We start from the raw sequence: 27,876 nt of genomic DNA on the forward strand, positions 1-27,876 counted from the left end.
GTCAGGGAGGGAGGCCCCGCGTCCTCCCACTCGGCCTGCCTCCGGAGGCGGGATCTTCCCAGAAGGAAGAGCGAGTTGGGAAAGAGCAGGATGTCCACCCCGGGCCTGAGCTGCCCGGTGGGCGCCCAGCTCCCAGGGGACCACGAGAGTGTGTATGACGTAATCTGAGGCACCCAGGTCTCCCAGGACACCATTTCCTGTGTGTTCTCCACGGGTATAGCCTGCACGGCGGTGCAGCCAGCTGTGGACGTGGAGGGAGGGAGGGTGGCTTCTTGAGGGCCAGCTCAGCGAGGGCAGCTCAGGGCTGTCAGCCGGGCCCACGGGGGGGACACAGGCCCAGACCCTGAAGGTCGAAGGGTGTGGGCGCCGTCTGCTCTTCAAGCTGTGACACCGTGCCGCCCGGGCAGCTACAGCACCGGGTGGGAGACGGGGGGCCGGATGGCGGGGGCCAGGAAGCCCGGGGCACGGAAAGGCCCTGGCAGGGTGGACAGTCAGCCAGCCATGTCGGAGGACGCTGGAGCATGGGAGAAACAGCCCGGCCATCACCGGGGCATGTCAAGCAAAGGTAATGCTGGAGTGGCCGGCAGTGAGCTGAGCGGCGCCCGGGCGTGGGGACAGTGCAGGCTGAGGCCGGAGTGCGTGCCTCCAGGACGGAGCTGTGGGTCTGGTGTCCACACCGCAACGGATCCAGACAGGCAAAGACGGAGATGGGGGCGGGTGAGGGAGGGGTGGAGACAGCAGCTGGCCAAGGCTGAGGCCGGGCAGGGCTGGAGGAGCAGAGCGGGTGCTGCCCTGGCACCCACTCATTCCTGGGGTGCACCTGGGGGCCGGGCAGGCGTGGCCCACACTCCCCAGGACAGGAAGTCTGGTGGGGACACGCCACTTGCAACATGTCCTTGTTCTGCGGGAGGCTGGACAATTGGTTAAAAAGCATGAGCCTGCTCCACAAGAGTTTGAAGGAGGGTCTCACCAAGTCACGGTCCCATGTCCCCTGGCGGGCCCTCCCCGTGAGCTTGCCGGGTCCCATCCCCCCTGGCTGGCCTTCCCCGTGAGCCTGCCAGGGTGGCTTGAGGAGCCTGAACGTCAGCAGCGCTGTCGGGGTGAAGTGTTCCCCGCCTGGTGAATGCGACAGCTCAGACGGAGTGGGCTTCACGCGACACGTGCGGATGAGGAAGGAGACCGGGCAGTAAAAGCCAGCTCTGTGCGAGGGCCGTCCGGAGACACCCACAGCCACACGTGAGCTCACCTCAGCTGACACCTTCCAACCCGCAGGGGACAGGTGGCGCCCCTTCGTTCCCACTAACCAGGGACAGTGGGTTCTGGTGTACACGGTGGCCGGCCTGGGACAGTGGGTTCTGGTGTACACGGTGGCCGGCCTGGCACGCACTCCACCTGTCAGGGTGACGGAGGTGAATGAGCCTGGCCTCTTGCGCACAAACCTCCCTCCCAAGGTGACACTGCAGACATGTCCCAAGAAGTAGGCGCAACTGTCCTTCAGCGGCTCTGCCACCACAGCGTGGGGACACTGCTGGCTCAGCCATGGCTGACAGGTGCTGGCAGCTGCTCGGTGTCCAGGTGCCTGCGGCACACGGCCGCCCAGGGGAGCCCGGGATAGTGCCGTGGGGTGAGGGCAGGCCCTGTGGCCAGAAGGGCCCTCCAGGGACTGTCCCCGTGTGCGTGGCACCAGCTCTGGTGCTCCGTGCATGAGGAAGGGGCTTGAGAGCGTCACGGTGACAAAGGGTGGACGTGGCACCCTCTAGGACTCCGGCCAGCCTGGGCCTGGAGCCAGGGAGGTGGGACGTGTCAGGCAAACTCACTCGCACCTGGAGACAACCGTGTGCAGGTGACCTATCCACATGAGCCACGCGCCTTCTCCTGCACCCGTGAGACAGAACGGAGCCTCCTGACCAAACTCCATGACCCTGGGCCACTGTCCAGACTCGGACCCAAGTCCCCACAAGCTGCTGAGCTCGGGCTAGGCCCTCGGGGTGAGGGTGGGGGTCCCTCCGACCTCCTTCCCTGTCCTCATAGGCGATCTCCCGTCTCGCTTCTTTTAAAGAGGAGGAGGGTGGGCTGAGTCCGCTCTGGGACAGCTGTGGGGACGAGGCACATGACGGGGGAGAGGAGCCCACGTGGGTGGGATGAGCGGGGCGTCCCTCGCCGTCACCAGCCCGCTCGATGTGCCCACGACGACTCAAGCTCTTCATGGCCTCGGGGCAGATTTTCCCTCCATGGCTCTTGGATTCTGAGCGACACGTGGCAGCAACTTCCCCAAAGTGTGGCCGGCTGCGACAGGGAGCTGTGGCAGGACACTCGGGCGGAGGGAACATGCAGCGAGCCTCAGCCTGGCTGCAGATGGCAGACGGGGACAGGGCAGGACACTGGCGCTGAGGGCGGGCTGGGCACCTGCGTGGAGCCGCTGGCCTTTGGTCTCCTGAGAGCAACTCCAGTGGACAGACCCCTCCTGGGCGCTGCCCTGGGCTGGATGGGAGCAAGGGCGCGGGGCAGTCCCTCCTGGCTGTGACCTTGGCCCATACGGTGGGGGCGGTGAGTGCAGGCCTGGGGGAGGTCTCTGGGTCCTGGACGCTGGGACCTCCCTGGTGAAGGCGTGGGCCGTGCTGGGCACCACAGGTGGGGCGCGTGGGGGACGTGCTGCTGTCACCGTTGACTTAGGAAGGCTGTTTTTATTACCGCTGCTTTTCCTGCAGAAGACTTCAACTCTGATGTAACACCGTCCGTGATTCGAAACGGAACTAAAACTTCCCATTTTGTTTGTGCCCTTGACCGTAAGGAACGGTGCAAGCACGCACCGGCGAGCAAACTAGGGCACGCGGTCGCCCCTCGCCACAATCCCCTCGGCCTCTCCGTTACATAACTAGCCCGTCCAGACGTTTGTGTCCCATACATGGGAGGCCCCGGAGTGACCCCCCAGGGACAAGGACACGGGAGGCTTCTGGTCTCTGGCTGCTCAGATGGGCGCCTGCCTGGCGCTTGCTGAGCTCCCCGTACGTGCCGGGAACCCATTTTCGTGTCTAGACTGAACGCAGTGCGAGCCGGTAACTAATGGTCTCAGGGCTTGTTCCTCAGAGCGACGGCCACAGCGTCCCGATTAGTGTGAGGTGAAGGGGTGTTTGCTCAGAGCTCTGCGGCAGTTCTGGGTCCCCATGTCCCCTGCTGGTGGAGCGGCTCGGAGGAAGGAGCCCAAAGTCTCCCTGGAGGCGGGAGCTGCCACCTGTCCTGGCTCTCATGGGCCCCCTGCTCCGTCACTGTCGGGGGCCCGGGGGCTGAGAGCCCCTCCAGGACCCAGTCCCTGGCCGGCTTCTGCATCTGCCCCTTTGTGATGGCCCTCCTGTCGCTGGCCTCCCCAGGGGCAGTGCCCATGCCCTTGGGCCCCTGTAGGAGGACGCCTTCACATGCCCCCTCTGCCTGCTGGAGGTGGGGACCTGTCCCAATGCTGAGGACCCAGGGACGGGGAACCCTCAGGAAGGGCCCCCCGCCGTGTCTGCCTAAAGCCCTCAGTGACCCTCCTCACGTGTTCAAGAGACACCAGAGTGACGAGGAGCACGTGAGAATCCAGGGCCAGCGAGTGACAGCGCTGTTCATCCCTCCCACGGGGCGGGACCGACTGTGGTTCCAGCCCACCCTGCTCGCAGTGGGCACTCAGCGGCCCTGCAGGCCCCGCCAAGGGCTCCGCCCCGGTGCTTCCTGGTGCCTCGAGGAGGAAGAGAAAGAAGGGGTCCACGCCGCTTCCTGAGGGTCACGCCATCCTCGATGGAGACACGCGCTCAGCCACCGTACGCATGAGGCTCCCGGAATCCCCGCTTGGAGACGGGTCCGCTTGGCGCCTCGGTGCCCCGGGCAGTGCCTGCTTTCTCGGCCGGGTCCCTGCTCTGGTCTCTTCTCTGAGGGGAGTTGTCCCAGGCCCCCGATTCTGGGCGGGGTGTCGTCGGTCCCTGAACCTAGGTCTGGTCGTCCAGTGAATACACAACTGGGCGAACCGCCGAGCTTGGATCCTGACCCTGCCTCCTGGCCTCAGCTCCATCGTGGACCCATCGCCATGGTAACACACTTTAGTGCTACAGACTGTCACCAGGCACAGCAGAAACGTGCACACTGGCCTCTGACATGCGCTGGTCCCAGTGCTTTTGGGCAGGAAGTGCACTCACCGGCCATCATGCCCCTTGGGTCCTGAGTCCCCAGAACAGAAACTAAGTCCCACCTCGCTCCCTCGGCATGGCTGGGGCGAGGCTCCCACCGGGGAGCGGATGGAAGCACAGGCCGCCACTGCCCCTTGAGAGGCAGGCGCTCGGCTGGCACCAGGGCCAGGAGCTGTGCAGCATGACGTCATAAAGAAGGGTGGGTCATGGGGCGGAGGGTGGTGAGAAGCACGTGATGGTCGGACCCTGATGTCTGGACACTGGCAGAGAGTTCCACTCTCACCGCTGGGTGAGGGGGATTCCTGGTGTGGACGCCAGCTTCAGAGTCTGTGGCACTTCAGATGCCTACTCTGCACCTGTGTGCTCTGGTGCGGGTGCCCGGGTGCTCATGCAGACGTGCCGACTGGACGGCCCAGCCTCATGCTCGGGGAAGGGCGGGCAGGCGTGTTCAGCCTCCTCCGCCCGGGGCTGCCCGACACGGGATGCGCGGGAGCCCCTGGCAAACTGGCCTGGCCCAATGGGGCCGGCTGCTCATTTCTGTACTCTTGCCTGCCAAGAACGGCTTTTCTACTTTTTAAAGTATTAAATAACCATCCAAAGGAAGACAATATTTTGTGACACGTGGGCATTTTATGAAATTCAAACTCCGGCTCGTAAATGGAGTCCCGCTGGAACATGGCCGCGTCCGTCTGCCCGCCGTCTCTGGCTGCTTCTGCCCCCTGCCACGCCGAAGTCACGCACTTTCGCGCCTCACGGAGTGTGGGCCGGGTCTATCGTGGAAGTTGGGGCGGGGGTCATCCCGACGTGGGGGTGGGGCTCGTGGGGAAGCGTGTTCTCGACACGGCTCCGTTCCACTTCCTTTTCTTTGGCGTTTCTTACCGCGGGAAATCTCAGTAGGAACAGGACGCAGAGTCGCACAGACTGAGGTGTTCAAAGTCTGCTGTGGGCCGGCCTGGGCCTTCACCGCCACGTTCGACGCTGACGCCGCTGGAAGTGTACTCCGGCGCGAAGCAGACGTCTTGCGACGGACGGAGACCGTGTTTTACTGGTGACCGAGCACCCGCACTCACGCTTTTTTGAGCTGAGTCCTGTGATGCGGGTGCGTTTGGTCCTGACGACCTGGGGAGGGGGCGTGACAGCCGCCTCTGGAGACCACTGCCCGCGCAGACCTCAGGACGCCCGACACCCTCGGTGCGGGGCCTAAGCAGACGTCCTCGGTCCTCTCCCAGCGGAGCAGGGGCCGGTGTCCTGCGGCTCACACAGGCCACTGGCCAGCGCGCTTGGGCTGCCCTCCCCCCTCAGACCCTGACATCGACACGGAGGATCGTGGCAGGAAACGCTGACGTTGTCACACGAAGCAGACAGAGTGGACTCTAAGGCAGAGGGGCCGGAGCTCAGAGCTGACGGCGAAAGCAAGCGAGTGCGCGGAGAGGGGACGGCGCAGGCCTAGACCCCGCTCCACGGGACGGGAGGGGGCGCACGCGAGCCAGCCTCCGCTCCAGCTCCGGAGCAGAAAAGAAACGACGAGAAAACCTAACGAAAACGGAACACAAAACAAAGGTCTAACGACGAACTAAGTCAGCAAAGCGAAAGTTGAAAACGCCGAAGAAATTAAAGTTTTGTAGGATTAACCGAGAAAAAGGAGAAAAAAAGCAAACAGGTAACAGAAATAAAAACAAGAGACAAATCCACAGAGACAGCAGAGATTAAGGTCACGAGAATGTCCTGAACGACTTTATGGAAATAAATGAGAGCATTGAGGTGAAACGGACATCTTAGGAAAATAGAACGTCTCGAACGAAGTTACCTTACAAAGAAACGGACAGCCTGAAAATCCTGTCGCCGTCACGGAAACGGGATCTGAATCGAAACCTTCCCATACGAAACCCCGCCGGGCCCACGGGCTCGGGCCAGCGGCACCCAGACACCTGAGGGACTCGCGACCCTCGTCTTACACTAGGTGTTCCATTCTCTGGGGTGGGGCCTGTGTACTGGGGGTGACACTGACTGTCAGGTGCCGGTGGCCCCTGCTCTGTCCCCGCTGTGACAACCAAAACGTCTCCTGTGGCGGAGCCACCACCTCAGGGCCGCAGGAGGGAGCACGACGCAGCTGCTGGCCCAGACCTGTCAAGTGCCATCGGGTCCAGACTGGAGTGCGTGAACCTTCACGCCGCTGACGGCGAGCCACCCCGCACTTCTGCGTGGCGGGTTCTGCCGTCGAGGTGCGGCTGGGCGGACGCCGGGGCGGTGGGGGCCGCACTCACCTATGAGGGAGTTGAGGGCCGAGTAGGAGCTGACGCGGCGCATCTTGTCCACCGTCTCGAAGGACAGGATGTGCTCCTCATTCTCCGGGCTGCCCAGCGTGCTGCTGGCGCTGCTGCTGGTGCTCAGGTTCCCAGGAGAGAATGCTGCCGAGCCGCCGGCTGGCCGGACACCACAGGGAGGGGTCAGCGCGGATGCCAGATCCCCCTCCCCGTCTCACAGTCGGCAGCAAGCGACGGGAACCTAGGGTTCGCCCCCTACCCCGACTGGCCCTGCAACTGAGCCCTCACTCCCCGGGGCCTCGGGACCCGGCCTGCCAGGCAGTGCCGGGCTGGCTCCTGCATGGGGGACCACGGTGACTGGGGGTGCCCGCGACAATCTCCAGCCCTGCAGGGCACACGTTGTCCGCAGAGGAGGGCGAGGCCTGCTGAAAAGCGTCAGCACATAACCCCCGCCCCCGAACCGCACGCCCAGCGCCAGCATCTCACGTTCTTCCGTCAGGCTCAGGTTCTGCAGAGACTTGTTCAGGTTCCTGGCGGTGGTGACGGCACGGATGTTCCCATAGGAGCTCACGGAGCGCAGTCTGGGGGTGCAGGGGCTGTCCCGCACGGGGGTCAGGCTCCCGCCCTCTGTGGGGAAGGAGAGGGTCTGTGGTGGGCTTGGCCAAGACAGCACCTTCCCTGTCAGCTGGCAGCTAGGGCAGGTGACTGCGGCTGCTCCCCAAGTACGAGTGTCACTCAGCAAGGGTCTCTGTCACATGGGCGCTGGGGTAGCTGGACAAAGAATAGCCTGGCTGGCTAAAGGATAGGTGACCCAACCCACATTCGTCACTCTGAGCGTTTGGCTATGGAAGACCACGCACGGCAGGACCGGCCTCGCCGGGAGCAGCAGGCGCTCCGAGTTGGCACCGGCAGGACCCCGTCTGCTCATGTCCCCTCCCGCGTGCTGGCTGTTCGCACTGAGCGAGCTCATCCCTCGCTTCCCCCAACGCTCTAACGCCCAGGGCCCTCGTCGCGGATCACGGCCCCCCTCCTGCAGGGGAGCTGCATTCCGGGGGCAGGCACGGCCCCAGAAGACGGAACACCAACCCGGGAAACGGCAGGTGTGAGAGAGGGCGCTGCCTAGCGTGACTCGCCGAGCCGTGAAACCGACGGCAACGTGACACCGTGACTCGCCACGGGACGCGGCCACGCGCTGTCCTCTAGTCCCCGTCACTGCCCCCCCCACCCCCCGCGAACTTGCTTTCCAACCAGGCTGAACGGAGGAGAGGCGGGGGCCGGAGCCGCCCCGCTCCCTGCCCCTTCCATTCCGCCGAGTGCCAGGAGACGGCGAGCACTTCCCATCTGAGCCGGCGTCTGGCACAGTGGAGGTGCCGCCGCCAGCTCTGCCCAGAGGCCCCCGTTCGGCGTCCGCGGCCACGCGCACCTGTGGTGGCCGGCGAGGGCAGGGGGTAGTTCTTCTCCTCCTCCATGAACTGCAAGGCCACCGTGCAGAAATTGCTTTCGTACTGGACTACAAGATGACTCAGGGCCACCACCAGCTCCTGCCGGGGACAGGGGACGAGAACAGTTACTGGAGGCCGGGAGATGGGGAAAGCCATGACACTTACAAGTTAGCGCTCAATGCTCGAGTCACCGCAGAAAACACAGGTGCCAGCAGCAGGGACTGTCCCTTCGCTGCAGCCCTCGGGGGTCCAGTGTGAGCAGAAGCCTCTGAATGAGCGAGCGAGGCCAGGACCAGGGGCCACCGGCTACGAGGGACCTCAGAGGCGGGCACCAGAACACCCGACACGGTGGCTGCTGACTGCTGGATACCAGTGCCACGACGGGAGACGTGGGAGGATGCACGTGACTGACGCCCTCTGGCCTCGGGGCACGGGAAAGCGGGTCCCGTCTGACAAGCACAGATGCCCTTCCACTCGGGCAAGATGTCCAGACTTGCTAGTCCATCTCTCGGAGGTGACGAGAAGTGCTTCCGGGTCTCTGGGCCTGCCCGCCACAGTCTCAGGGGATGGACACAGACACGTCTCCCTTAGGGCAGCGGCACATGCTACAACAGTGCCAGGGGACCCCGAACGTCCCTGGTGCATGTCCCAGCGCAAACACCCTCCAGGCGGAAGCACGGTCCCCGACCTCGACCCTCTCCGCCAGAGACCCGCCCTGGGCACGGCCAGGCACGGCCTCTGATGCTTCCGCTGGCCTCAGGTTGAGCCAGGTGAGCAGAAAGGGAGGCGGGAGGCGGGCGCCCGGCGCTGCCCCCCAGAGCAGAAGGGCACCTCTGTGGTCCCCGGTTACTGACGCAGATGACCGTGGCCTCAGAACAAAGGGCTCCGGCTCCTCCTGCCTTCCTCACTAGGGGTGTGGGACTGGGCCATAGCTGTCTGTCGCTCCCCCACTCAGGCCTCGAGAAAGGTGGGGCTGGAAACGGGGCATCAAGAGCCTGCACCTCCAGCCTGGCCCTGCTTGATGAGTAGAGTGTGGCTGCTGACAGGACGGTGTGGATTTTGTACTTAGTGGACAAGGTCAAGTTCAAAACGATTGGGGAGGCTGACAGCAATCTGCTGACTTTGATGTTATCAAGTGAGCTCATTAAACGAGTCAGCAGACGAAACCGTTGCCTCGGCCCTCATCGCCGCCTCATCTAGGACAGGACGCTGTCATCACTAACACACACGTGGCCGTGACCCTCTTCCTACCGATACAAGCGACTTTACGGAAACCCTGCCACGATCGCCTGACTGTTCTCATTTTGCACAAGCTGGTGAACATCGGCAGCTGGTCCCCAGCTACCGGTCAGAGCTGGCGTCCAGAACGGGCCGCACGTGAAAAAGGAGCTGTGCGGGCAGGCCTGAGAGCCTGGTCCCTGCCCAGCTGAGGTCAGGACCCTCGGGCCCCCGGCGCTGGTGTCCGCGTGCCGTGGACCATGACGGCGTCACCCTGCGGCTCTGAACAAGATGAGCTGCCAGGGGCACGAGGACTCTGCCCAGGACGAGGGCCTGCGTCTCAGCGCGGCGTCCCGGCCCCCCGCTCAGAGGCGGTGACCCCTCTCCGCCCGCTGCCATCCTGCCCTCCCCAAACCTCCGTGTTTCGCGTGTCCCTAGCAGCGTCACCCACTGACTGTATCTACCAGGCCTGCTGCTGGCTGTCGCCCCCTGGAGCACAAGCTCCCTGAGGGGAGGGCCCGGGGCCTGACACAGCTGTTCCGGGAACGCCAGACGCTCAGCATCTGCGGAGAGTGCAGTGCGAGGCGCTGCAGGGAAGGCAGGCTCCCCACAGCGGCCTGGGCCGCGGCCTCCCCCTCCGCCTCCCCACGCGCCACGCTGCAGCCGCACCTGGCCCCCCGCACTGCTCCCCCGCCCCTGCTCCCCAGCTCCTGGCTGCTCGGCCTTCAGGACCAGCGGGCCACGCGTGGTATTTCTGCACTCAGACGAATAAAAGGAAATTTTCGATTTCATCGACGGTTTTGTTCAGCCGCTGACATACACAGGGCGGGGCGGGGGCGCACCCACACACCCATCTGTGGCCCACTGCTGTCTGAGTCTCGGTGATGCGAACGTGTCGCCTGACAGGAAGGAGCCTGTCACTCAAGCTGCCCTCAGGGAAGCAAACCCACGGGCACCGGGCGAATCTTGACTTGGAGAGAAGCGAACATCGGAGCACCCGCCCACGGGGCCGCGGGCTGCGGGCAGCCAGCATCCAGGCCAGAGTCCAGGCCCGCACCCGGCACTGCAGCGCACCTTGCGGACCACGGGGCTGCCGTCGTTGATCAGCTGGGCCAGCATCATGGCCACGTTGTGGTCGATGGTGGTGGAGTGGTCGGTCCTCTCCGCGGAGTTGCCCACGAATGTGCCGAGGGCGAAGACCGCCGCGCAGCGCACCTGCAGACGGACGCACGACATCACAGCCCCGCACGCACGCGTGGTCCCCCTCGCGGACGGAGCGGAAATGGGGGCTGGGCGTCTCGTGGCCCTGGCTTGAGGGGCTGGTGACAGGTTGCACAGGTGGGAACTTCTGGAGTCAGAGACCAAGCCAGGCACCCCGCCCTCCATCAGGGGGCGGGACGGGGTCAGGGGGGTCAGGGGACGAGGGCTGGGCCGGGACAGGCTGCGGGGGACGGTGGTCTGTGGGAGTGAGGTGGCGGTCAGCAGCACCGCACTCGGCCGGAAGCCACCAGGGTGGACCGACTCACCTCGGGAATGGGGTCTGAGAGGAGGCTGCAGAGCTTCTCGTGAGCGCTGTCCCTCACCCCACACCACCGGGCCGGGTCAAAGTTCTGCCAGACCCGCCCCAAGCAGATGGCCACCCACTGGCGCAGCAAGGGGTGGGGGTCGCTGAGCTGCTCCAGGCAGATGGCAATCAGGTTCCCCTGGAGGCAGGCTTCCTGGAGAGGGCAGAGGGCACGCGGTGGGCGGTGGACAATGGACTGCCCGCGGCCAGGGCGTGGGGAGCGGTGCGGGCTGGACTCCCGACGATGCTCCACGTCTTAAGTCCCACCAACTTCTATTCAGCCTGCGCCCGGCTGGCTCAGCACAGGTGCAGGCCCCCTCCTCCGCGGCCTTCCCCCGGCACCGGCGTGCTCTCGTCGCCCTCCCTCTACGGAGGACTGTTTCTTTAGACGTTCGGAGCAGCAGTGCCCTGGCCCCCACGCGCGTGGCCTGGGCCGCGCCTCTGCAAGGGCACAGGGTGGCTGACACTCACCTGCCCTGTGTTGTAGTTGTTGACGATCACGGCCAAGATGAACGCCGTCATGGTCCTGTGCTCAGCCTGGAAAACAGATGTCACCCCCCCGTCTCGCACTTTCCCGCGGGGCTCGAGGTCCCCAAGCACAACAGGGACACCCCCTCCCAACGCACGTGACCAGAATTATAGTGATGGCCAGCTCCCCTGTCTCGGAGAGGGTGTGACAGCTCTGGCTGGTCCCTTGGGGGACAGACGGTCCGACTAGACTACTGACACTAGGGGACGGTACAGGGCTGCGTGCGCCGTCACAGGCTGTGTTGTTCCCGGTCGCCCCGGTCAAGCGCGAGGCGGTAACACGCAGGGACCCGGCGCCCCCTTGCCTGCTGCTGCCTTTTCTCCGGTCGTCTTTGGGAGGGATGACATTCGTTCCCTCCTCCCCGTCCTCCACGGGTTTGTGAGCCCGTCGGTCTGCTCCCACGGCTTGGTGCCTGGCATTTTCCGCACGCACACTGAGCAAAGTCTGGGCTGAGCTCTCTGTGCGTCTCCCTCTGCCTGGACTGATGCAGGCCGATGGCACCCTGACTCCGCCACCCCTCCTGGCATCGTGACCCCTCCAGCTGGCGACGGTTACTCTCGTGCCGAAGGCCAACGCTTCCTGAGCTGCGCCCGCGTGCGGCTCTGCCCCTGGGTTCCCCGTCCTCTGGAGCAGCGGGGGCGGCCACGGAGCTGCCCATTCTCCGGAGACGTGCGGGCTCCACCCTCGTTGTCGTGGCAGCTCTGCTGGGCGGAGAACCCTGGGGTGACGGGCAGCGCCCTGCGCCTGGTCGCTGCTGCCGGCGGGGTCACCTTTCCGCCTCTGCAGACTCCCCCTCCCGATTCCGTCACTTCTGCCTTTGACCATCCCTGCTTTGGCCGTGGGGACTCTGTGTGTGGATTCGAGCTTCGTTGTCCTTTTCAGATCTGAAAACTCATTTCTGCAGATGTGGGGAGTTCTCAGCCACAACTGGTCCGGATGCTGCTTCCCCCGACCCCCGTCTCTCAGTGACCTTTCACCGCTCCAGGCGACTCCTCCTCGGTCCTCTCACCGGCGGGGTCCGTCCTGCCGAAGTCACGTACGGAGGCTTTGGTGATGGTGCCGGCCCCCCTGCCGAGCTGCTCAGAGAGCCCGCTGACGTGGAGGATGAGAAAACGTCATCCACTCGTTTTAAACGCACGTTCACATTGGCGCTGGTCCTTTTCAGGTAAGCCTGCTAGCTTTAGTCTGGGGGTGCCAGCTCTCTTCGGTGCTGGTCCCCTGGCTGCGGATCGGCAGCAGGCAGCATTCCCAGCGTGTCTCGTGGGTCCGGCATGGACCTGTCCCTGAAGGTTGGCCTTGCCTGGGCTTCTTTCAGGCCCCAGGCGCTTCGCGTCCAGTTCTCGGCCGCTGGCGCGCACCCGCCTGGGCGCGGATGCTGAGGTTGCAGTGGCCCCGGGGCTTTTCTGACATGTGGGACGAGGGGCTCTGCCCACTCTGCTCAGCGAGGGGCGCAGGCCTCACGGGCTCCTGGCTTTATGCGGGGCACCGGTCTCCGAGAGGGCCCCAGCTCAGGCCCGTGCCCGTGGGCAGGCCGCGGTCCGCGTGCTGTGGGGCCCCAGGGCCTCCGTGGCATCCTGGCTGCTCCCCGCCGTGGCTGCTCTCTGGCCCTGCCGGGTTCGGCGTTTGGGGGTGTCCTTCCCTTTCTTTCCCATCTGGCGCTGTCCTCAAGCTCCAGTGTCTGCAGGTGACGAGGGGCGCGGTGCCTCACCGTGTTTCAGCACTGAGCGTTCCTCCCGTTCACTTGTCTTCCTGCTCACCCTGAGCAACGGGGAGCGACTGTTTCCAGAACTCAGCGCATGACTTTAACTGCCTCTGACGGTGTTTAAATGCTGCACTTAGGTTAAAGCACAAGGATTATCTACCTTCCTGTCATTCGAAAAACCTTCATTTACTTTGGAAAACCAAAGAGAGGGTTAAATGACGTCCCTTATACACCGGGAGCCGCCTGAGACCGCAGAGGGGCTGCTACGCTGCCTTAGGCCAAGGTCGCCGACCCCGTTCTCTCTACTCCGCTGGGCGCTGGGGGGACGGGACGGAGACGTTAACTCTCAAATGTTTACACGAGTCACTGTATGTACTATTCGTGGATTACTACTTTCTGAAGCAATTTACTATATTTAAAGTGGAAACTTTCGAGCGCTTCCTCCCTTCCCAACCCCCTTCCTGATTCCCATGGCACGTCAGCCCGTCACCTTCCTGCCTCTCCACTGGCCACAGAGCGTCACGTCACAGGTGTACAGCGCCTACAAATACGACCACTTGACAGGACGTGGGGGCGAGCGGGTTCTACCGCGATGCAGATGTGCCAGGGAAAAGGACCGATGTAAACCAAACCGACAGCACATCACGGCCGGCAACCTCCCGCTCAGACAGGGGAGAGCTGCCGGGGCCACGTGCTGCGTGAAGAGTGCTGTCTGCGGGGGGCGGGGGGGCGGGCGGCAGCTGAACGTGTAAACGTGACCCCTGGAGCACGGCCCACCCGTGTCGTGGCCTCTGCCTGGGTGGGGGCTGGCGAGGAGCACCCCTCTCCAGAGCCCTCATACGTGTCACGACAGCGTGACGTGTGAGCAGAGGGAGACATGACGGATCTCGAGACCGTCCGGGAGAGAACGGCGCTTGGTCCTTACGGGCATGTAGGGGTCTGCCAAGACCGAAAGGAAGTACTTGTGACCGTTGTCCTTCACCAGGTCAGCTTGGCACGACTGGGGAGAGAAGAGACACAGGGAGACAGTCAGTGCGGTGTCGGGAAGGGGCTTCGCTGTGCTCCCAGCACGTGTGAACCAATGAGCGTGCAAGGGATGTTTTATGCCTTCATCATTTTCTCCTCTCAAGTCCAATTTCATTTGAAAAAAGAGAATGGTCGCTCGCAGATGCGTTTCCCTCGGCTGTGGGAAAAGGCTGGGTGGGGCACCCGGGCCACTGCACCGGCTCCCTTGGAGGGCCCCTCCGTCCCCGCAGCCCTGCCCAAGTCCCCTGTCATCCTGGGGCCCACGCGTTTGCCTCTTGCCTTCGGAGCTGGACACACTCGACACTTGCAACCACCCCTGGTTCCCGCAGAGCCAGCCCCGTGGAAACTCCTAGGGTCTCGCTGGGCTGGACTTCCAAAAAACCAAAACACCACAGCCTGTGTGACTCACAGACGATGCACGTCACACAGCTCGTTCTACCAGCCACTTCCCAGAGGCCCAAGTCCCTGCCCCAGAGGAGAGCTAGCTCTGAGGCGGGGACTTGAGCTTCAGCGGTGTGGAGCTGAGGGGCGTGCTTCCTTTGGCTGCTCGGCCCCGGCACCTGTGAGCACCGGTGGTGTGTTCATCGCTCAGCACGTTTCGAGGACCCGCCAGGTGCCAGGCCTGACTCGGGCCCGGGGACAGCGACATAAGCTGTGGCCTGCTCGGGCCCAGGAGGGCACAACTCAGCGTCACAGCACATGGCGAACAGGCACCGGGGCTGGGGGGCTTGGAGAGAAGGGGGCACGTGCTTCTGGAGACGCCCAAGGAGGGGAGCGGCTGGGATCACCACGGGGGACGGCCGGGCGGCTGGGGACGGGTGGGAGGCGAGGGCCAGCGCAGGCAGGGGGCTGGGCTCTGATGTCCAGCATGGAGGCCCTGAAGGGCTGCATGGACCACACCGGAACCAGGAGGGTGGGGTACGGGGGGCGTGAGCGGGAGGGCCGGGCAGAGGAGGCAGGGTGCTGGTTCACCGTTTCTCCAGGGCCACAGAGGGTGAGGGGTTTAATTCAGGGTGCACTATGTTAGCTCGCAGGAGGGAGGTGGGGGCACGGTGTGACATGCAGGGAATGAGGCAGGCCTGCCTCTAGCCTGGAAGTCACACGCAAACGTGTGGGAACCCAAGGCCACAGGGTGCTCTAGAGCTCGGGGGGCAGACCCTGGGGACAGAGGCAGGCGCCCGGGAAGGAGGCTGACAGGCACCCGAAGCAGTGGAGTCGGGAGGCTTGGGGGAAGGGCCTGTTGGGGGCGGGGACCACGGAGCCCTGATCTGACACGGCTGGCCGGCTGGGGATTTCTGCAGTCGCTGGTTCTTCCAGGGACGTGAGCGATTCTGCCTGGGCAGTCATGGCCGGGGAGGTTTCAGGCACATGTGCCGAGGGACAGGTCTCTGTCTGGCCGGAGAGGACATGGAGCACCAGCATTGACTAGGCCGCACGCCTAGGCTCCCTCCGGCCAGCGGGGACCCCAGGAGACTTTAAGGAATCTGTGCTCGACAAGTGGATTCAAAGGCCAGATCCATGTCAGAGCGACTTGCAAATTAGGGCATGACACAAATCACAGACACCCTTATTCCTTGGCCCACAGGTGTGGGCAGGAGCTCACTGGGCTCTGTAGGGCCACAGCCAGCAAACGGATTAGCAACACTCGGGGGAACGAGGCCACAGGTGGATGTCGAGTCCAGTAGTGGCCGGCACGCTCCACGCCCGAGGACGGGGCCATCAGAGCAGCGGCGAGGCTCAGCACCCTCAGAGCCGAATTTCAGAGAATCCAAGGGGAAAGGGGACGCGCTGTGACAGGCTCCCAGAGGCCCCGCTGGCGTGGGCCACCTCTACCGCGAAGCCGTCTCACGGGACGAGGTCCCTGTGGCCCGGAGCCCCGCGCCCCTCCCGCCTGGCCCGTGTCTGAGGGGCTCGATGCTGAGCTATCCTCCTCACGTCAATAAGCCGACAAGAGCTCAGCTCTCGGGTGGGAATCAGCAGGATGGAGGGCGGAGGGCGGATGTCGGGAACTGTGGGCTCTAGGGGCTGGGTCAGTGAGGAAGCCCGGCCTGTGTGCAGGTGCTGCTGGTGCCCCTGGGTTCTGGCTTCGAGTGAGGGCTGTGCCCTAAGAACCAGAAGGGGCCAGCGTGGTACCCACAGCACAGCCCAGGCTGGGACGACAGCCGGCCCCGACTCAGCACCAAGGCCCCGTCTGTCTTCAAGCCCGAAGTGCGACAGGTCAGACCAAGGCCTGCAGGCCCCGGGGAGCTCCCCGCACGCTTGCAGGGGAGCGCTCACAGCCTGTGACCGAGCCTGATGGGGCGTGGGCGCCAGGGCCCCCGAAACCCAGTCGTCTACATGCTGCCCACTCATCAAAGCTGCTTTGACGAGCGTGTCAGGCGCAGGTGACCACTGACCACGTGTCTTTTCACGTGTCTAGTTCACTTGCAATCCTGAGCCCGCGGCACTTGACCATAGGGTGAGCACTGCTCAGACTGCAACCCGCCCCCGTCCACGCCCGCACGCGCCTGCGCCCCGGCTCGGGAGACCGCCTCGTTCCATGGAACGGCAAGAAGGCTGAGTGCGAAGGCGGCACAGAGCGGGCAGGCGGGCTGCGTGGCAGAGCCCGCAGAGGCAGCGGGCTCCCAGCCGCTCCAGGGCCCCCTTCCTCCCCCCGGTCAAGCCACCGGTGTGACACGTTCGGGCCACAGGCACAGGAGGGTGGAGCAGAGGGAGAGCCTGACGATGCGGTGCCCGTCCACGGAAACCGGCTCTGACTCCCCCGGGGCTCCCGACGCGGAGTCCTCTGCCCAGGACCTCAGGGGACCAGACGCTGGGACAGGGCGGGTGGGACGGGAGGGGAAGCGAACAGCGAGGCGGGGAGCAAGGCGGTGCTGCACGAGCGCTCTGCATAGTGACGAGGATGGAGGAAGACCAGGAGGTGCCGCCAGACCCTGGGTCCCGTGGGGTGACTGGATGAGGTGAGGGCTTGTCCTGCAGTGTTCTGGCACAAGCCCCCCTCGGTCCTTCTTAGCACAGGTTACAAAGTCTGTTCTGGGGGGCGGGCGGTGGGGAAGATGCCAGCTGAACAGAGGCCAACAGCCGCTGAGCGTGACGGATCAAACGAGGGTGAGCTGGGGGCCGGTCCTGAGCGGGGCCCCTGGGGACGCGTGGCGCACGTTCTGAAAGCCCCGTGGCGGAGGGCTGGTCTCCTGTCCCCGCGGTCAGAGTTCACTGTGAGAAGGACGTGGTGGTGCTGGGTGTGGGGGGACAATCAGCGGTGACAGCACCAGCCTCGGGACCATCGCCGGCACACACACACTATGGGAGCCACCGGGGCGGCGTGGGCTGTGCGGGTGTGCGCGCCCAGGAACGGGGCCGTGCCGGAGGACCCCGCTCCGCGTCACCAGCAGCTGAAGACGCTCTGCCCCCATGGGCTGGAGCCCTCAGCACGGCCGCCTTCCCAGTTGCCAAAACGTAAATGCTCATTTCCCACGCACGGTTTATCACTTTACACGGCCTCAGGTCAGACGCTCGTTCCCGACGGGAAAATCGCTGCGTCCCTGAGCTCCCACCCCTTCGCTCTACCTCTCCGCACACGGCAGGGTTTTCTTCGGCCCCGGCCCCTCCCCCACCACGCACCGCCTCGTCAGCGTCCCACTGCTCCTTCCGACGCTTTGTGTGAACAGAGACTGTGACCATACAGACCGAGGCACCCTGTCCTTCGACGAACGTGCAGTACCCACTTTTCTACACCTCGGGGTACGCTGCCCATCGGCCTGGGGAGGGCTTCATGGGGCCAGCCTGGGACCACTGCACTGTCCCGTGCAAACGAGCTTCTGTGACTATGAACGACGCGGCCAGAAGTAAGATGCTGCTGCACGTGTGAGCAGGTCCAGCTGCGAGTCCCCAGCCGCAGCACTGCTGGATGGGGAATAAACGCGTCTGTGGTTTTGCTAGACGTCACCGCACTGTACCTTCGCCGCACAGCGTGTTGTTCAGTGTGAGGATTTCTGCCAGTCTGAGAAGCGAAAAGTGGCATCTCGGTGTCTCTTACTGTGCACTTGTGAAGAGACGGAGCATTTCGTTCGCATCTCTGAGTCGCCGGTTGCGTCCTGTGGCCATTGCTCTGCTGGACGGCTGGAGCTGTCCTTCTCCAGGAGCTGCGTGTCAGGGAGGCCGGCCTTCCCCCCGCGGCAGGAGTTTAAATCCCACCCCCGCCAGATCCTCCTTCTAAAACTCTGCTCATGGTACTTATAAAATTTAGAACGCTGAATTTTGCATTTTCACACAATCAAGCTTACTAATTTTCCGGACGCCTGGATCTGGAGCCAGAGCTGCAGAGGCTTCCGTCACTGAGGCTGAAGCAGAGTGGGCCTGGTCCCCTCCTAGCGTTTTTGTGGCTTCGTCCTGTGTAACAACCTCTCTCTGAAGGTTGGGGGCGTGCAGGGAGACACCCTATCTTAGCGCCGAAAACTCAGGGGCCCACGGACCAAACCGCACACGAAGCCCCGTGAGCCGCGGGGGGCCTGTCGGCAGCCCGGGCCACGAGGCCTTTCCTGGCGGCGTCACGGTTCATTTTAACGGCTGGCAGGATGACGCCCCCCGCCCTCCCTCTCCAGGATTTCCCCTGGATGCTCTTTATTTTTCCTGGGAAGTTTAGAACATGCTTGTCGAGTTTCGGGGTTCATGAACAGAAAGCTCGCGGCATCTTACTGGGCCTGCCCTGTGGTTTAAACGGCCGTGGAGAACGCCGACATGTTTGTGCCCGTCGCTCCCGTTCCCATCGCCGGACAGGGCCTGTCGTCCGAGTTCCCCAGGAGCGCCTCCAAGTCGCCCCACACTCCCCTCGTGTGCCAGGCCGCGTCTGCTCGACCCAGGCCTCCCTCGCGGACGGAGCATCATCCCCTCGCCGGCTTGTCTTGGTCTGACTCCTGGGTGACGGCCCCCGCGGGCTGCCTCCTGCCCTGAGCAGACGTACGGTTTCACTTCTAACCCAGTGTTCACGCTCTTCATTTCCTTCTCTGGTCTCATTGGTGGTGACATCCTGGCTTTTGGGCGGACAGGAAGATATTTCAAACGTTTGAGAAGTAACTACTGATGCCTGTTTTATTGAGTGTTTTTCTTTCTCTAAGAGAAGATCAATGTTAGCCGTCTTCTCCTCATTAACACATCATCTCAATAGCTCTCCTCACAGTGAACGGGCCTCGCGCCCCGGGGAGAACCCCCACCCGGCCACGGTGTGTTATCCTCTCGCTGTTCTGCGGGGCTGCAAATTCTCGGCCCACCTGACCACACTCAGGTCTTGGTGATGGGTCGTGGCTGGAGGGTGGAGGCCACCCCGCTCGCTTGTGTGTGCGGGAGGAAGTGGGGACAGCGAGACCCGGAGAGGACAGGCCAGCACTGCCGGGGCGGGTGAGTGGTGAGGCCGCTGCAGGGAGGCAGGACAAACGCCGAGGCCGAGGGCGGGCCAGCGGGCGGCTCTCCCCGAGCGCGAAGGACGCAGCTCCCGTCCAGCAAGCAGCCCTGTCACCCGCGTTTTGCTTCTCCATTCTGTTTTTCACTGGCTGCTTTCGAGTTTTAGAATTTGTTATTGTTTGTTACGTGACTGGGTCCCAATGTGTGCTGGGCGGTTTGCTTCGTGCGGCTCGTGCCTGGCGTTTGTGGGTGTCCTCGGTCTGGGGGTCTACGGTTTCCATCAAATGTGGAAATGTTCCAGCCATCGTTTCTTCAAATACCCTTTTCCGCCAGCCCCCTGTAGGGGCTCCAGGTCCTCGTACAGCAGGCCGCTTGCCACCGTCCCGACTCATGGTTTGAACGTTCCCTTCCCACAGCGCTGTCTGGACCAGTTCTGCTGCTGTCCGTAAGCTCACTGGTCCTTCGCCTGCAGCGTTCACTGGGTTGTTTACCCGCCGCCACATGGAGCTTTCGTCTTGGGAAGTTTGGGTTGAGTCTTTTTTTTACCTCTGGGAGAGAGAGGGTCCACCATTATTTTTCCCAACTGGAAGCCAGTTTCTCTAGCACATACTGAATGGATTCTCCTTTACCGCATGCTAAAAGCCCAACACAGAACGAGTCCACTTCTGGCTTTCGACTCTGTTCCCTCAGCAACGGCTATCAGTGAAGAAACTGCTTCAAATCATCTTTAACTCGGAACCTTCCAGAATCCTAAGGTGGGCCAGGGTCCCAGGTCCCACCTGTGGATGGGCACAAGGCCCACCCCAGGGAACCAGTGGGACGTCTGGATGCCAGGCTCAGCTCTGCACACACCCAGCGTGTGTGGGGCGACTGGGCATGTGACACCCCAGCTGCGGGCTTCTGGGCTGCCGTACTTCCGCAAAAGGCGTTCCCGGTCTCTGGCAGGGCACATGGGCCCCAGGGCCCCCTGGACAGGCGGGGCCCAGCGTGTGCGCCTGGCTCCCAGGGTCTGCTGCTCGAGTCCCGCACCAAGGCTGGGGGAACTGTTCTGCTTGGCAGGGGTCCCAGAAGGAGCCAGGGGGCGTGCCAGTGCCCAGGCAGGCCGCTGTGCAGGGCAGCGGGTGGGGCACGGAACCCAGGGCGCACGAGAGCTCCAGGGAGGGGCGGGTGGGGCCGCGAGGGCTGCGGCTGCTGTCTGTGCTTCACACGCCGATTCTGAAACCAGGCTTTATCTGCACCTGGGACAGCCGCATCTTCTGGACCAGCACCCGGCACTCCGGGGGGCCCAGGTAGCAGCGGCGCTGGAAGGAGCTCTCTAGGGTGCTGAGCTGCTCCGCCGTGAAGGCCGTGCGCTCATGGAGGCGGGGGCTATGGGCCCCCTCGCTTAAGCCAGTTGTGGGCGTCCCTGGTGCAGGCACCCCTGGGGACTCCAGCTCCCCCATGTTTGCAGTCTGAGGGGGCTCCCCACTGCTGGACACCCCGGCCGGGGCAGAAAGGCCCCCCAGGAGACGTCCGTGGGCCTGGGAGTGGGCGACCGCCCCATGTGGCTGCTCTGGGAGAGCCAGGCCACAGAGCCGGAGCTGGAGGTCGGCTTTCGGCCACCGGGCAGGGTGGAGGGATGCATCACGGGACCCTGGGGGCTGTGCAGGACCCGCCTGGGGACAGAAGTGGGGCCAGGCGCCCGGCCGCTGTGGGGCAGGCAGAGAGCACTGTCCTTCTCCGAGGTGAGTCCTTTTAACATCTCCCAAATGTCAACAGAACTGTTTCCCGTCCTCGTCTGCGGATTCCACCGTCTGTGAGAGTTCTGAACAGGCTGCTTTCCCCTCCTCGGTGTGGGTCACGCTGGCCTGTTTCCTCACGTCCTAGTACTTCTGGCTAGGTGGCGCTGAGTGCAGATACCGTGGGGACTGGGTGACCCTGACAAGACCCCCAGGGGCAGACTTCTTAGAGTCGGAAATGAGACAAAAGGGCCTTCCTGACGTGCTGTTGTTGGGTCTCCTGCCCCGAGTCATGCCTTCTTGGCCACATCAGTGTCCCCACAGTGTCCCCTGCTCCTCAGTCAGACGGGTCTTGAGCCTGTTCCTCTTCCTAGAACCGCTCTCCGTCCTCCTGCCAGATGGACCCTCCTGTCTTGCGGCCGAGGTGCTTCCTACCCCCATCCAAGCCACTCACGAGCCCTGCGTGCCAGCACGTGGTGTGTGCTCAGCGTACGCTTGTGGGGTGAAGGGGCCCGGATTCCCCACCAGCCAGGGTGCAGCCTGAGTGGAGGCCCTGCCTGGGGCAGCCGAGCGCGGGGCTGGGCGAGCCTCGGTCTGACCGTAGCGGCTTCTCTCATCCCGACCTGGGCGTCACTGTGTGTGGGCAGCGGGAGCCCTGACCCTCGCCGGGACTCCGGGTGCTGCAAAAGGCCCTCACGTGTGAGCGCAGGCCGGCTGTGGGGAGGCCAGCAGGGCAGCATGACTTCCGCCAGACAGGGGTCGGGGAGGTCCCTAAACTCACGGAGTCCGGTCCCTGGGGACCTGCGGCCGCATGGCCATGAGGAGGAAGGATGGGGAGCCCCGGCTCGGTCCCCACTGAAACACTTCAAAACGTCTCTCGGTGGGACGGCTGCCTTTAAGCAAGCAGGAGCGACACGTTGGCTGGGAATGAATGCGCGGGGGCCCGGCGCCCGTGGCATCTGCTGGAACGCTGCCCGCGGGCTGTCGAGCGTGACGGCTCCAGCGTCGTGCAGGTGGTCGACGCCAGGTGGGCTGGGGGGCACTTGGCATGGAGCCTCCTGCGTCAGGCACTGGGGACAAATGGGAGCAAGGCTCGGCGGTGAACGGGATTCCTCGCCCTGAAATGGGAACCCCAGTGCTGCGACTCTCGAGAACGGAACAGTGAAAGGTGTTCTGCAAGGGCGTCCCTTTCCACGCAAGGAGAAGTCTAAGCAGACGCGCTGCTCCGAAAACCAGACAGCCTGTCCCCAGGGGCGACGCGCGCCGGCCGGGGGACTTGGGTGCCGAGTGCCACCTGTCCTGCCGCCTCCTGCCCTGGCTCTGCATCACGGTTTGTGCATCCAGGAGCCCTACGCGGGTCCTTGATGGCCAGGTACCAAGGACAGAGCTGATACACTGTGACTCGGACGAGAGAGCACTGGAGAAGAGAAACGGTTTCAAGTCTCCCCGGGAAAAGAGCCCCATAACATAACGTGACTCTTCAAGGACGTCTGAAAAAAGGCAAAATAGAAACAGTCGAAAGGTACGGCTGCCTGACCCACAAGCCCAGGCTTTAAACCTGCGGGAGCGGCTCAGAGTCTGCGTTCACACCTGTATCCCCTCACTGAATCCACGAGCGCTCCCGCACATGGCCCCGAGCTTTGTGCCCAGGCCCGGAGGCGCCTTTGCCACAGCTCTCCAGGGGTCCAGGGGCAGGGGACGGCGGGCGGAATGGCCTGTGGAAGTACACGGGGGCAGCAGGACTCAAATTTAGCTTTCTTTTTTAAACTTTCAAATCCAATGTTCTGGACGATCTTTTAAAGAAATCATCGTTTGAGGAGGGTTTGAAGAAAAGGAAAGTTAGATCTTCTGTTGACAAATATGATACCTCATAGTACCTAGTCTTCATTCTGGAACAGACAAGCAAGGGAACACTCACTGGACATGGCGGGCACTGGGCCCAAGACGGGTCAAGGTCGAACCGAGGTCAAGGCCAGCCTGGACGCCCTGAGGAGGAAGGAGGCTGTTCCCAGCACCGAGGGCATGAAAATCAGGCACGCCCAAGGGTGCGCCGATCACCGCCACCAGCCAGCACCAGAGTGTCCCGGTCCACATGGCCAGGCGGGACAGTGACAACCCTGAGGGCCGGGCTGCGGGGGAACCAGCGGGGGGCCTGAGGGCCACTTCTGGCTCTCTGGCTTCAGCACCGTGGCTGCAGGATGGCCAAGGGAACAGCGAGAGTCCAGCGTGTGAACAGCAGCCAAAGATCAGGACGCCTTCACGCAGAAGCAAACGTGCTGTCACACACACGTGGGGACACCCCGTGACGCTCATGAAGCCTTGACCCTGTTTTTGGCCCCTCACAGCAAAGCTCTGGCCACTGCAGGGTGAGGGGGCCCGGGGCTTGGGGAGCAAGGCCGGATGGTGGGCGGGCTGCCCTAAGTTGCCTGGGGCTTCCTGGTGGGCTCGCTGTGAGCAGAGGGGCGGGCAGTGCCAGGATTGGATTCGACCTGCTTTGTCATTTCTGGGCCGGCCAGTGCAGAAGAGAGCGTGCGAGGGGATCCTGCTGACCAGAGCCCCAAGTCACGCGGACTGCTGGGCTAGCTCATGGGCACACAGGCCCTGATGACACCAGCTGTGGCCGAGGGGGAGCCGGCAGGACAGAGGCCCACTGAGGTCAGTTCCTCTCCTGCCTCTGCCCACGGGGACGTGAGTGGACGCCCTTGCCCTGCAAGCTTTTCTGCCACTCCGCTGAGCTGCAAGGACCCCACGTGGCCCGAGGCTCTGAGCTCCGGCCAGGCCGTGGTCCCGGCAGCTCACCTTCCAGCACGGTCCTGTCCGTAAGGAACTGCACACACACGTCCCGCACCGTGTGCAGGAGAATGGAGGCCGCGCCACGCACGAGCCCTGCCATGCTGTGATGCTCACACGTACGCACAGTCGCGGACCCTGCCGCCACTGGCTCCTTCCTCCTGGACAGAGACCGCCCAGGTCACTGTCCGCTCGAGCCCCCAGCTTGCTCCAATGCTGGTCCTCACCCACCAACTCCCAGACGTGCAGCCACCATGCAGTCCTCCTGCCTAGAGCCCTGCCTGTTTGTCCCCACAGCCGCTACCCGACCCACCGCACCCGGGCGCCCTCCTGCGTGTTGTCAGGGCCCTGGAGAACGCTCCCATGACTCCCCTTCACTCCCCAGAGCAGCTCCCTCGGCTCTGCCCCTGGCCCATCCGAGGCCGCCTGCCATCGTCACTGGCTGGACGGGTCCCCAGTGTCCACCTCTGCCTCGGCACCACGGTCTTCTGAACGCTCCCCGACCATGTCTGCCTCGCCTGTTGGCCTCTGTCACCACCACCCAGGCTCAAACTCGGGAACGTTGCCCCCACGTCCGCCTGGCCCCCCTGCCCACCGGCCCCCATGTCCCCAGTGGCCCCCGCCCCCGTGGTCAACCTCATAGTCTTCACACCAAGTCCAGGCACTTTAAAAACCACAACTTGGTTCCCACCATCTCTGTCCAAAGTCTCTAGCAGCTTCTCACTCTTGCTAAGCGAAGCTCGGAGGCCCAAACCCAGAAGGAAGCGCCTGTGCCCTGAAGGGCCCTCCACGCCGACGCCGGCTGCCACCCTGAATGTCCTCTGTGCTGGGCCCCCGTCCCAGGCTCCTGCCTCCCACGCCTGACACTCAGCAGCCTCCCACGTTCACATCCAGCGCAGACATGGCCCACGCCACCTGTGGGATGTGTCACATCTGGCCTCCCAGCACAGAGTTTTGTCCCCATTGGGCTGTGACCCTGTCGAGGGCAGAGAAGGCTGACCTCTGTGCCACCTACAGCCTTCAGCGCAGCTCCAGATCTCTGCAGAGACAGGTGACTGCGGGCCGGGCAGGCACGAGCAAGGGTTGGTAGGGAGACGCGGGCTGGGCAGTCACGGCTGAGAAGTGACCGCCAGTGCGGCAGGGCCGAGCCTCACAGGGGCAGCCTGGGCCTCCACGTGTCTGCTCCCACGGCCAGGGCGGGGACGGAGGAGCCCTGCGGGCCTGGCGCAGCTGGGGAGGAAGCGGTGTGCGGGGCGAGGGACAGCAGTGGAGAGTGCGTGGCTGGGCGAGCTGACCGCAGGGCGACAGGGGAGTGCTGGCCCCTTCCGGCCGAGAGGAAGGGCCGGCAGCCCTTGGTGCAGGGAGGCGGGTGGACGGGAAGTTCGGGGCCAGCGTGGGAGGGAGGAGCTGGCCCCTGGCACTGCACCCTGGGGATGCTGCCTGCTCTCAGCACCCACCACCACCAGGTGGCCTTGGGCCCCAGGGGGACAGGGACTACTCACGCTGTCCACGGCGAGGATCTTGGCCCATATGAAGACGAGCAGGGGCCGCAGCTCCCGGGCCGAGCTCTGCAGCAGCTTCAGCACGTAGGGGAAGATGCCCACGGACAGGGCCTGCGGGAGAGGGTGGCGTCAGCGGGCAGTGTGGGACGCGGTGTGGCGCTGGCCTCAGCCACATGGGGAATGCGCGGGAGCCGATGGCCTCGCCTCCTGTGGGTCTTCTCCCCAATCCCACTGACCGCAGGGCGCCTTGGGCTGCTCTGCTCTAGACCTGGATGGGTCCAGCGCCACGCCCTCGTGCCTGAGACCCCACTGCCCTCGCCTGGTGGCCAGGCTTGCTCTCAGCGACAATGCAGGCCCACTCTGAGACTCTCGTGGGGCCACCTCACCCACCCAGCCGACCCCAATGCGCATGGGTGCTCTGGAGGCAGCACCCGGGGGTCGGCTTGTGGCGGCTACAAGGGACCCGCCTCGGCTTCCCCGTGCCCACGCTCTGCCGGCCACTCGTCTCCAGGGCTGCTCTGCAGGGACACGAGACAGGATGGCGCCCAGCGTGCAGGCCGCCGGGACAACTGCACCAGGTTCCCAGTCTGCTCTGTCCTCGTCTCAGACTTGTCGCAATCCCAAAGCTCTCCCAGGGCGCCCCCACCCAGGACAGGTGCCAGGGGGTGACCTGGCTGATGGCAGGTCCCGGGTCCCTTTCATGTCACAGGCCACACTTAACGAGGGACAAACATTCGTTCCTCCGGTTCAGGCACTGGGGCCATCACCAAGGGCCAGAGCGGCACCTGCCGCCATCGTTACCCAGCCCCAGACCAGACCTCGGCAGCCTCCCTGGGTGCTGACTCAGGTTTTAACGATGTGAACGGAAGCGGCTCTAGGGCGCGACTGTACGTTTCCTGTCCCCCCAGCCTCCTCCAGGACGTCTGGGTGACGCCGTCCCACAGGACCACACACGGCCCTCACCTCGCCGCAGGATCTACGGCTGTAGGCGCCGGGGAGGGTCAGTGCCAGTGGCCAGCACTGACCCCTCTTCCTAGCCTCGGGCTCGCTCTTCCTTCTGGGGACAATTATCTCTCTTTGTGACATTATATTGTGGAAAGACTTAAGTAGTCCTAAGTGGAGATGAAATGGCATCTGAATGCCCACGGGCTAGCTGCCTGAGCCTCGGGGGACCCTGTCCTATCACATGACTTCATTTGTAAACACTATTTACTTCTAAAAACGAAGTTTCTTATCAAAACATGACCACAGACCATTACCACATCTAAGAAAATAAACCATTATTCTTTAATAAGAAAACATCCAGCTAAACTCCTAATTGTTTCTTGAGCATTAACTTTTCCAACTTGAACTTTCAAATGTTTACTTGCAAACAGAACCAAATAAGGTCCCCGTACTGCAACTGATGGACAGGCGTCTCGGACCTGCTCTAACCGGCAGACCCCGTGAGTCGTGCCGTCTCCTCCCGTCAGCCCCTCCTGTTTCATGTGGCCATTCCTGCTCTGCTATAGAGCGAGTGGCCGGAAAAGTGCTTCGGGATCGTGCCCGGAGTCAGGGAGCCAAGACGGCGAATGAGGGTCTGCAGGGGCTTCCGGGAGGAGACAGGCCACGTGTGGCCGGGGACAGGGCTGTGGCAGGGCGGAGCCACTCCCTGAAGAGCAGCAGGCTGGTGGCACTTTGTCCCGCAGAAGTGACGCCTGAGAACAGCAAACGGGTCAGGGGGGCGAAGCACAAGCCGACCCCGACGCTGCGGCTGCCGGGCGTCCCCACGGCCGCCCTCACTGGCCCGCTCCACCCGGCCCCGCGCAGAAGCACGCACCAGGCTCACCGCCCAGGGGCCCAGGTCCAGGAACCTCCCGAGAAGGTCCAGGGCTCTCAGCCGATGCACCTGGCTCAGCAACACCTGAGGAGAGAAGGACATGGCGTCACCGAAAGGGCCTGTGACGCGAAGCCCTGGACAAGCTGCTGCCGGAGCCGTCACTCTGGGGGTCTGGTGGGCAGGCTCGGATGCACCCACGCCCCGAGGCAGGCCCCCCACGTCCATGCGCGGACGGGCTAAGCAAACGCCCTGCGTCTCCGTTGGCAGGCGAGGTGTGTGCCGCAGGCAGCTCTGGGACCCTTTCGGCTGCGTGTACGGACGTTTCGCTGATGACGTTCTGGGGCGTGCACCGCCACACGCTGCTCTCTGCGGACACTGTCCCCCGTCTCCTCTAAGCACACTGTCCATCTCATGCCCCACGGACACGGACGCCGGCCGTCCCCGACGGCAGTACCACGCTTCACTTACGTAAAGGCGCGTAAACCCTTACGCAGTCCGCACTGCGGGAGGCGTGACCGTCCTCACGCTCCTGCCGGCACCACGGCGCTGAGACACGCACACACCTCCGTGGCTCCTTCCCCAGGACAAATCCAGGAGGTCAGTGACGGCCTGGCATCGCCGTGTCGCCCTCCGGGCGGGCGGCCTGCAAGGCCAGTGAGAAGCATGCACACGCGGTCCCCTCCTGCCTTCTCTGATGATGGTGCCGTGGGACACTGACCTCACGGTGCTCACCGGTGACGTGACTTTG

The 27,876-nt window shown here is 63.9% G+C and overlaps 2 protein-coding genes across 4 annotated transcripts in view; both read right to left on the bottom strand.

Moving 5' to 3' along the window:
* Window positions 1–27,876, bottom strand: part of RPTOR (regulatory associated protein of MTOR complex 1) — a 204,266-nt gene that overhangs the window by 29,643 nt on the left and 146,747 nt on the right. For 2 of the 3 annotated variants that reach the window (XM_039859512.1, XM_039859510.1), the window contains 9 exons: window positions 27,129–27,212; window positions 25,310–25,420; window positions 13,802–13,876; window positions 11,117–11,182; window positions 10,608–10,799; window positions 10,156–10,296; window positions 7,845–7,962; window positions 6,908–7,048; window positions 6,422–6,580 (listed from right to left, as the gene is read on the bottom strand). In XM_039859512.1, the coding sequence (XP_039715446.1) occupies window positions 6,422–6,580; window positions 6,908–7,048; window positions 7,845–7,962; window positions 10,156–10,296; window positions 10,608–10,799; window positions 11,117–11,182; window positions 13,802–13,876; window positions 25,310–25,420; window positions 27,129–27,212 (1,087 nt within the window). The remainder of the gene's footprint in view (window positions 1–6,421; window positions 6,581–6,907; window positions 7,049–7,844; window positions 7,963–10,155; window positions 10,297–10,607; window positions 10,800–11,116; window positions 11,183–13,801; window positions 13,877–25,309; window positions 25,421–27,128; window positions 27,213–27,876) is intronic. The other variant, XM_039859511.1, reaches the window with a different exon arrangement.
* LOC120600163 (uncharacterized) lies at window positions 248–5,510 on the bottom strand. The gene is made up of 2 exons (XM_039859513.1): window positions 1,377–5,510; window positions 248–1,340 (listed from the first exon to the last, which is right to left on the bottom strand). Exons 1-2 carry the CDS (start codon window positions 1,703–1,705, stop codon window positions 308–310), a joined length of 1,362 nt encoding a protein of 453 aa, XP_039715447.1. The 5' UTR covers window positions 1,706–5,510; the 3' UTR covers window positions 248–307.

Source organism: Pteropus medius, unplaced genomic scaffold (genome assembly GCF_902729225.1).
Source record: "Pteropus medius unplaced genomic scaffold, Ma_sr-lr_union100, whole genome shotgun sequence".
Classification (NCBI taxonomy): domain Eukaryota; kingdom Metazoa; phylum Chordata; class Mammalia; order Chiroptera; family Pteropodidae; genus Pteropus; species Pteropus medius.

Bases quoted from the DNA above. Each gene is read 5' to 3' on its own strand.
- LOC120600163 (XM_039859513.1), bottom strand. From the start codon at position 1,705: ATGCACGGAGCACCAGAGCTGGTGCCACGCACACGGGGACAGTCCCTG. The intron at 1,341-1,376 runs GCCGGCCACCGT...CCACTGTCCCAG, and splicing joins ACAGGTGGAGTGCGTGCCAG to GCCGGCCACCGTGTACACCA.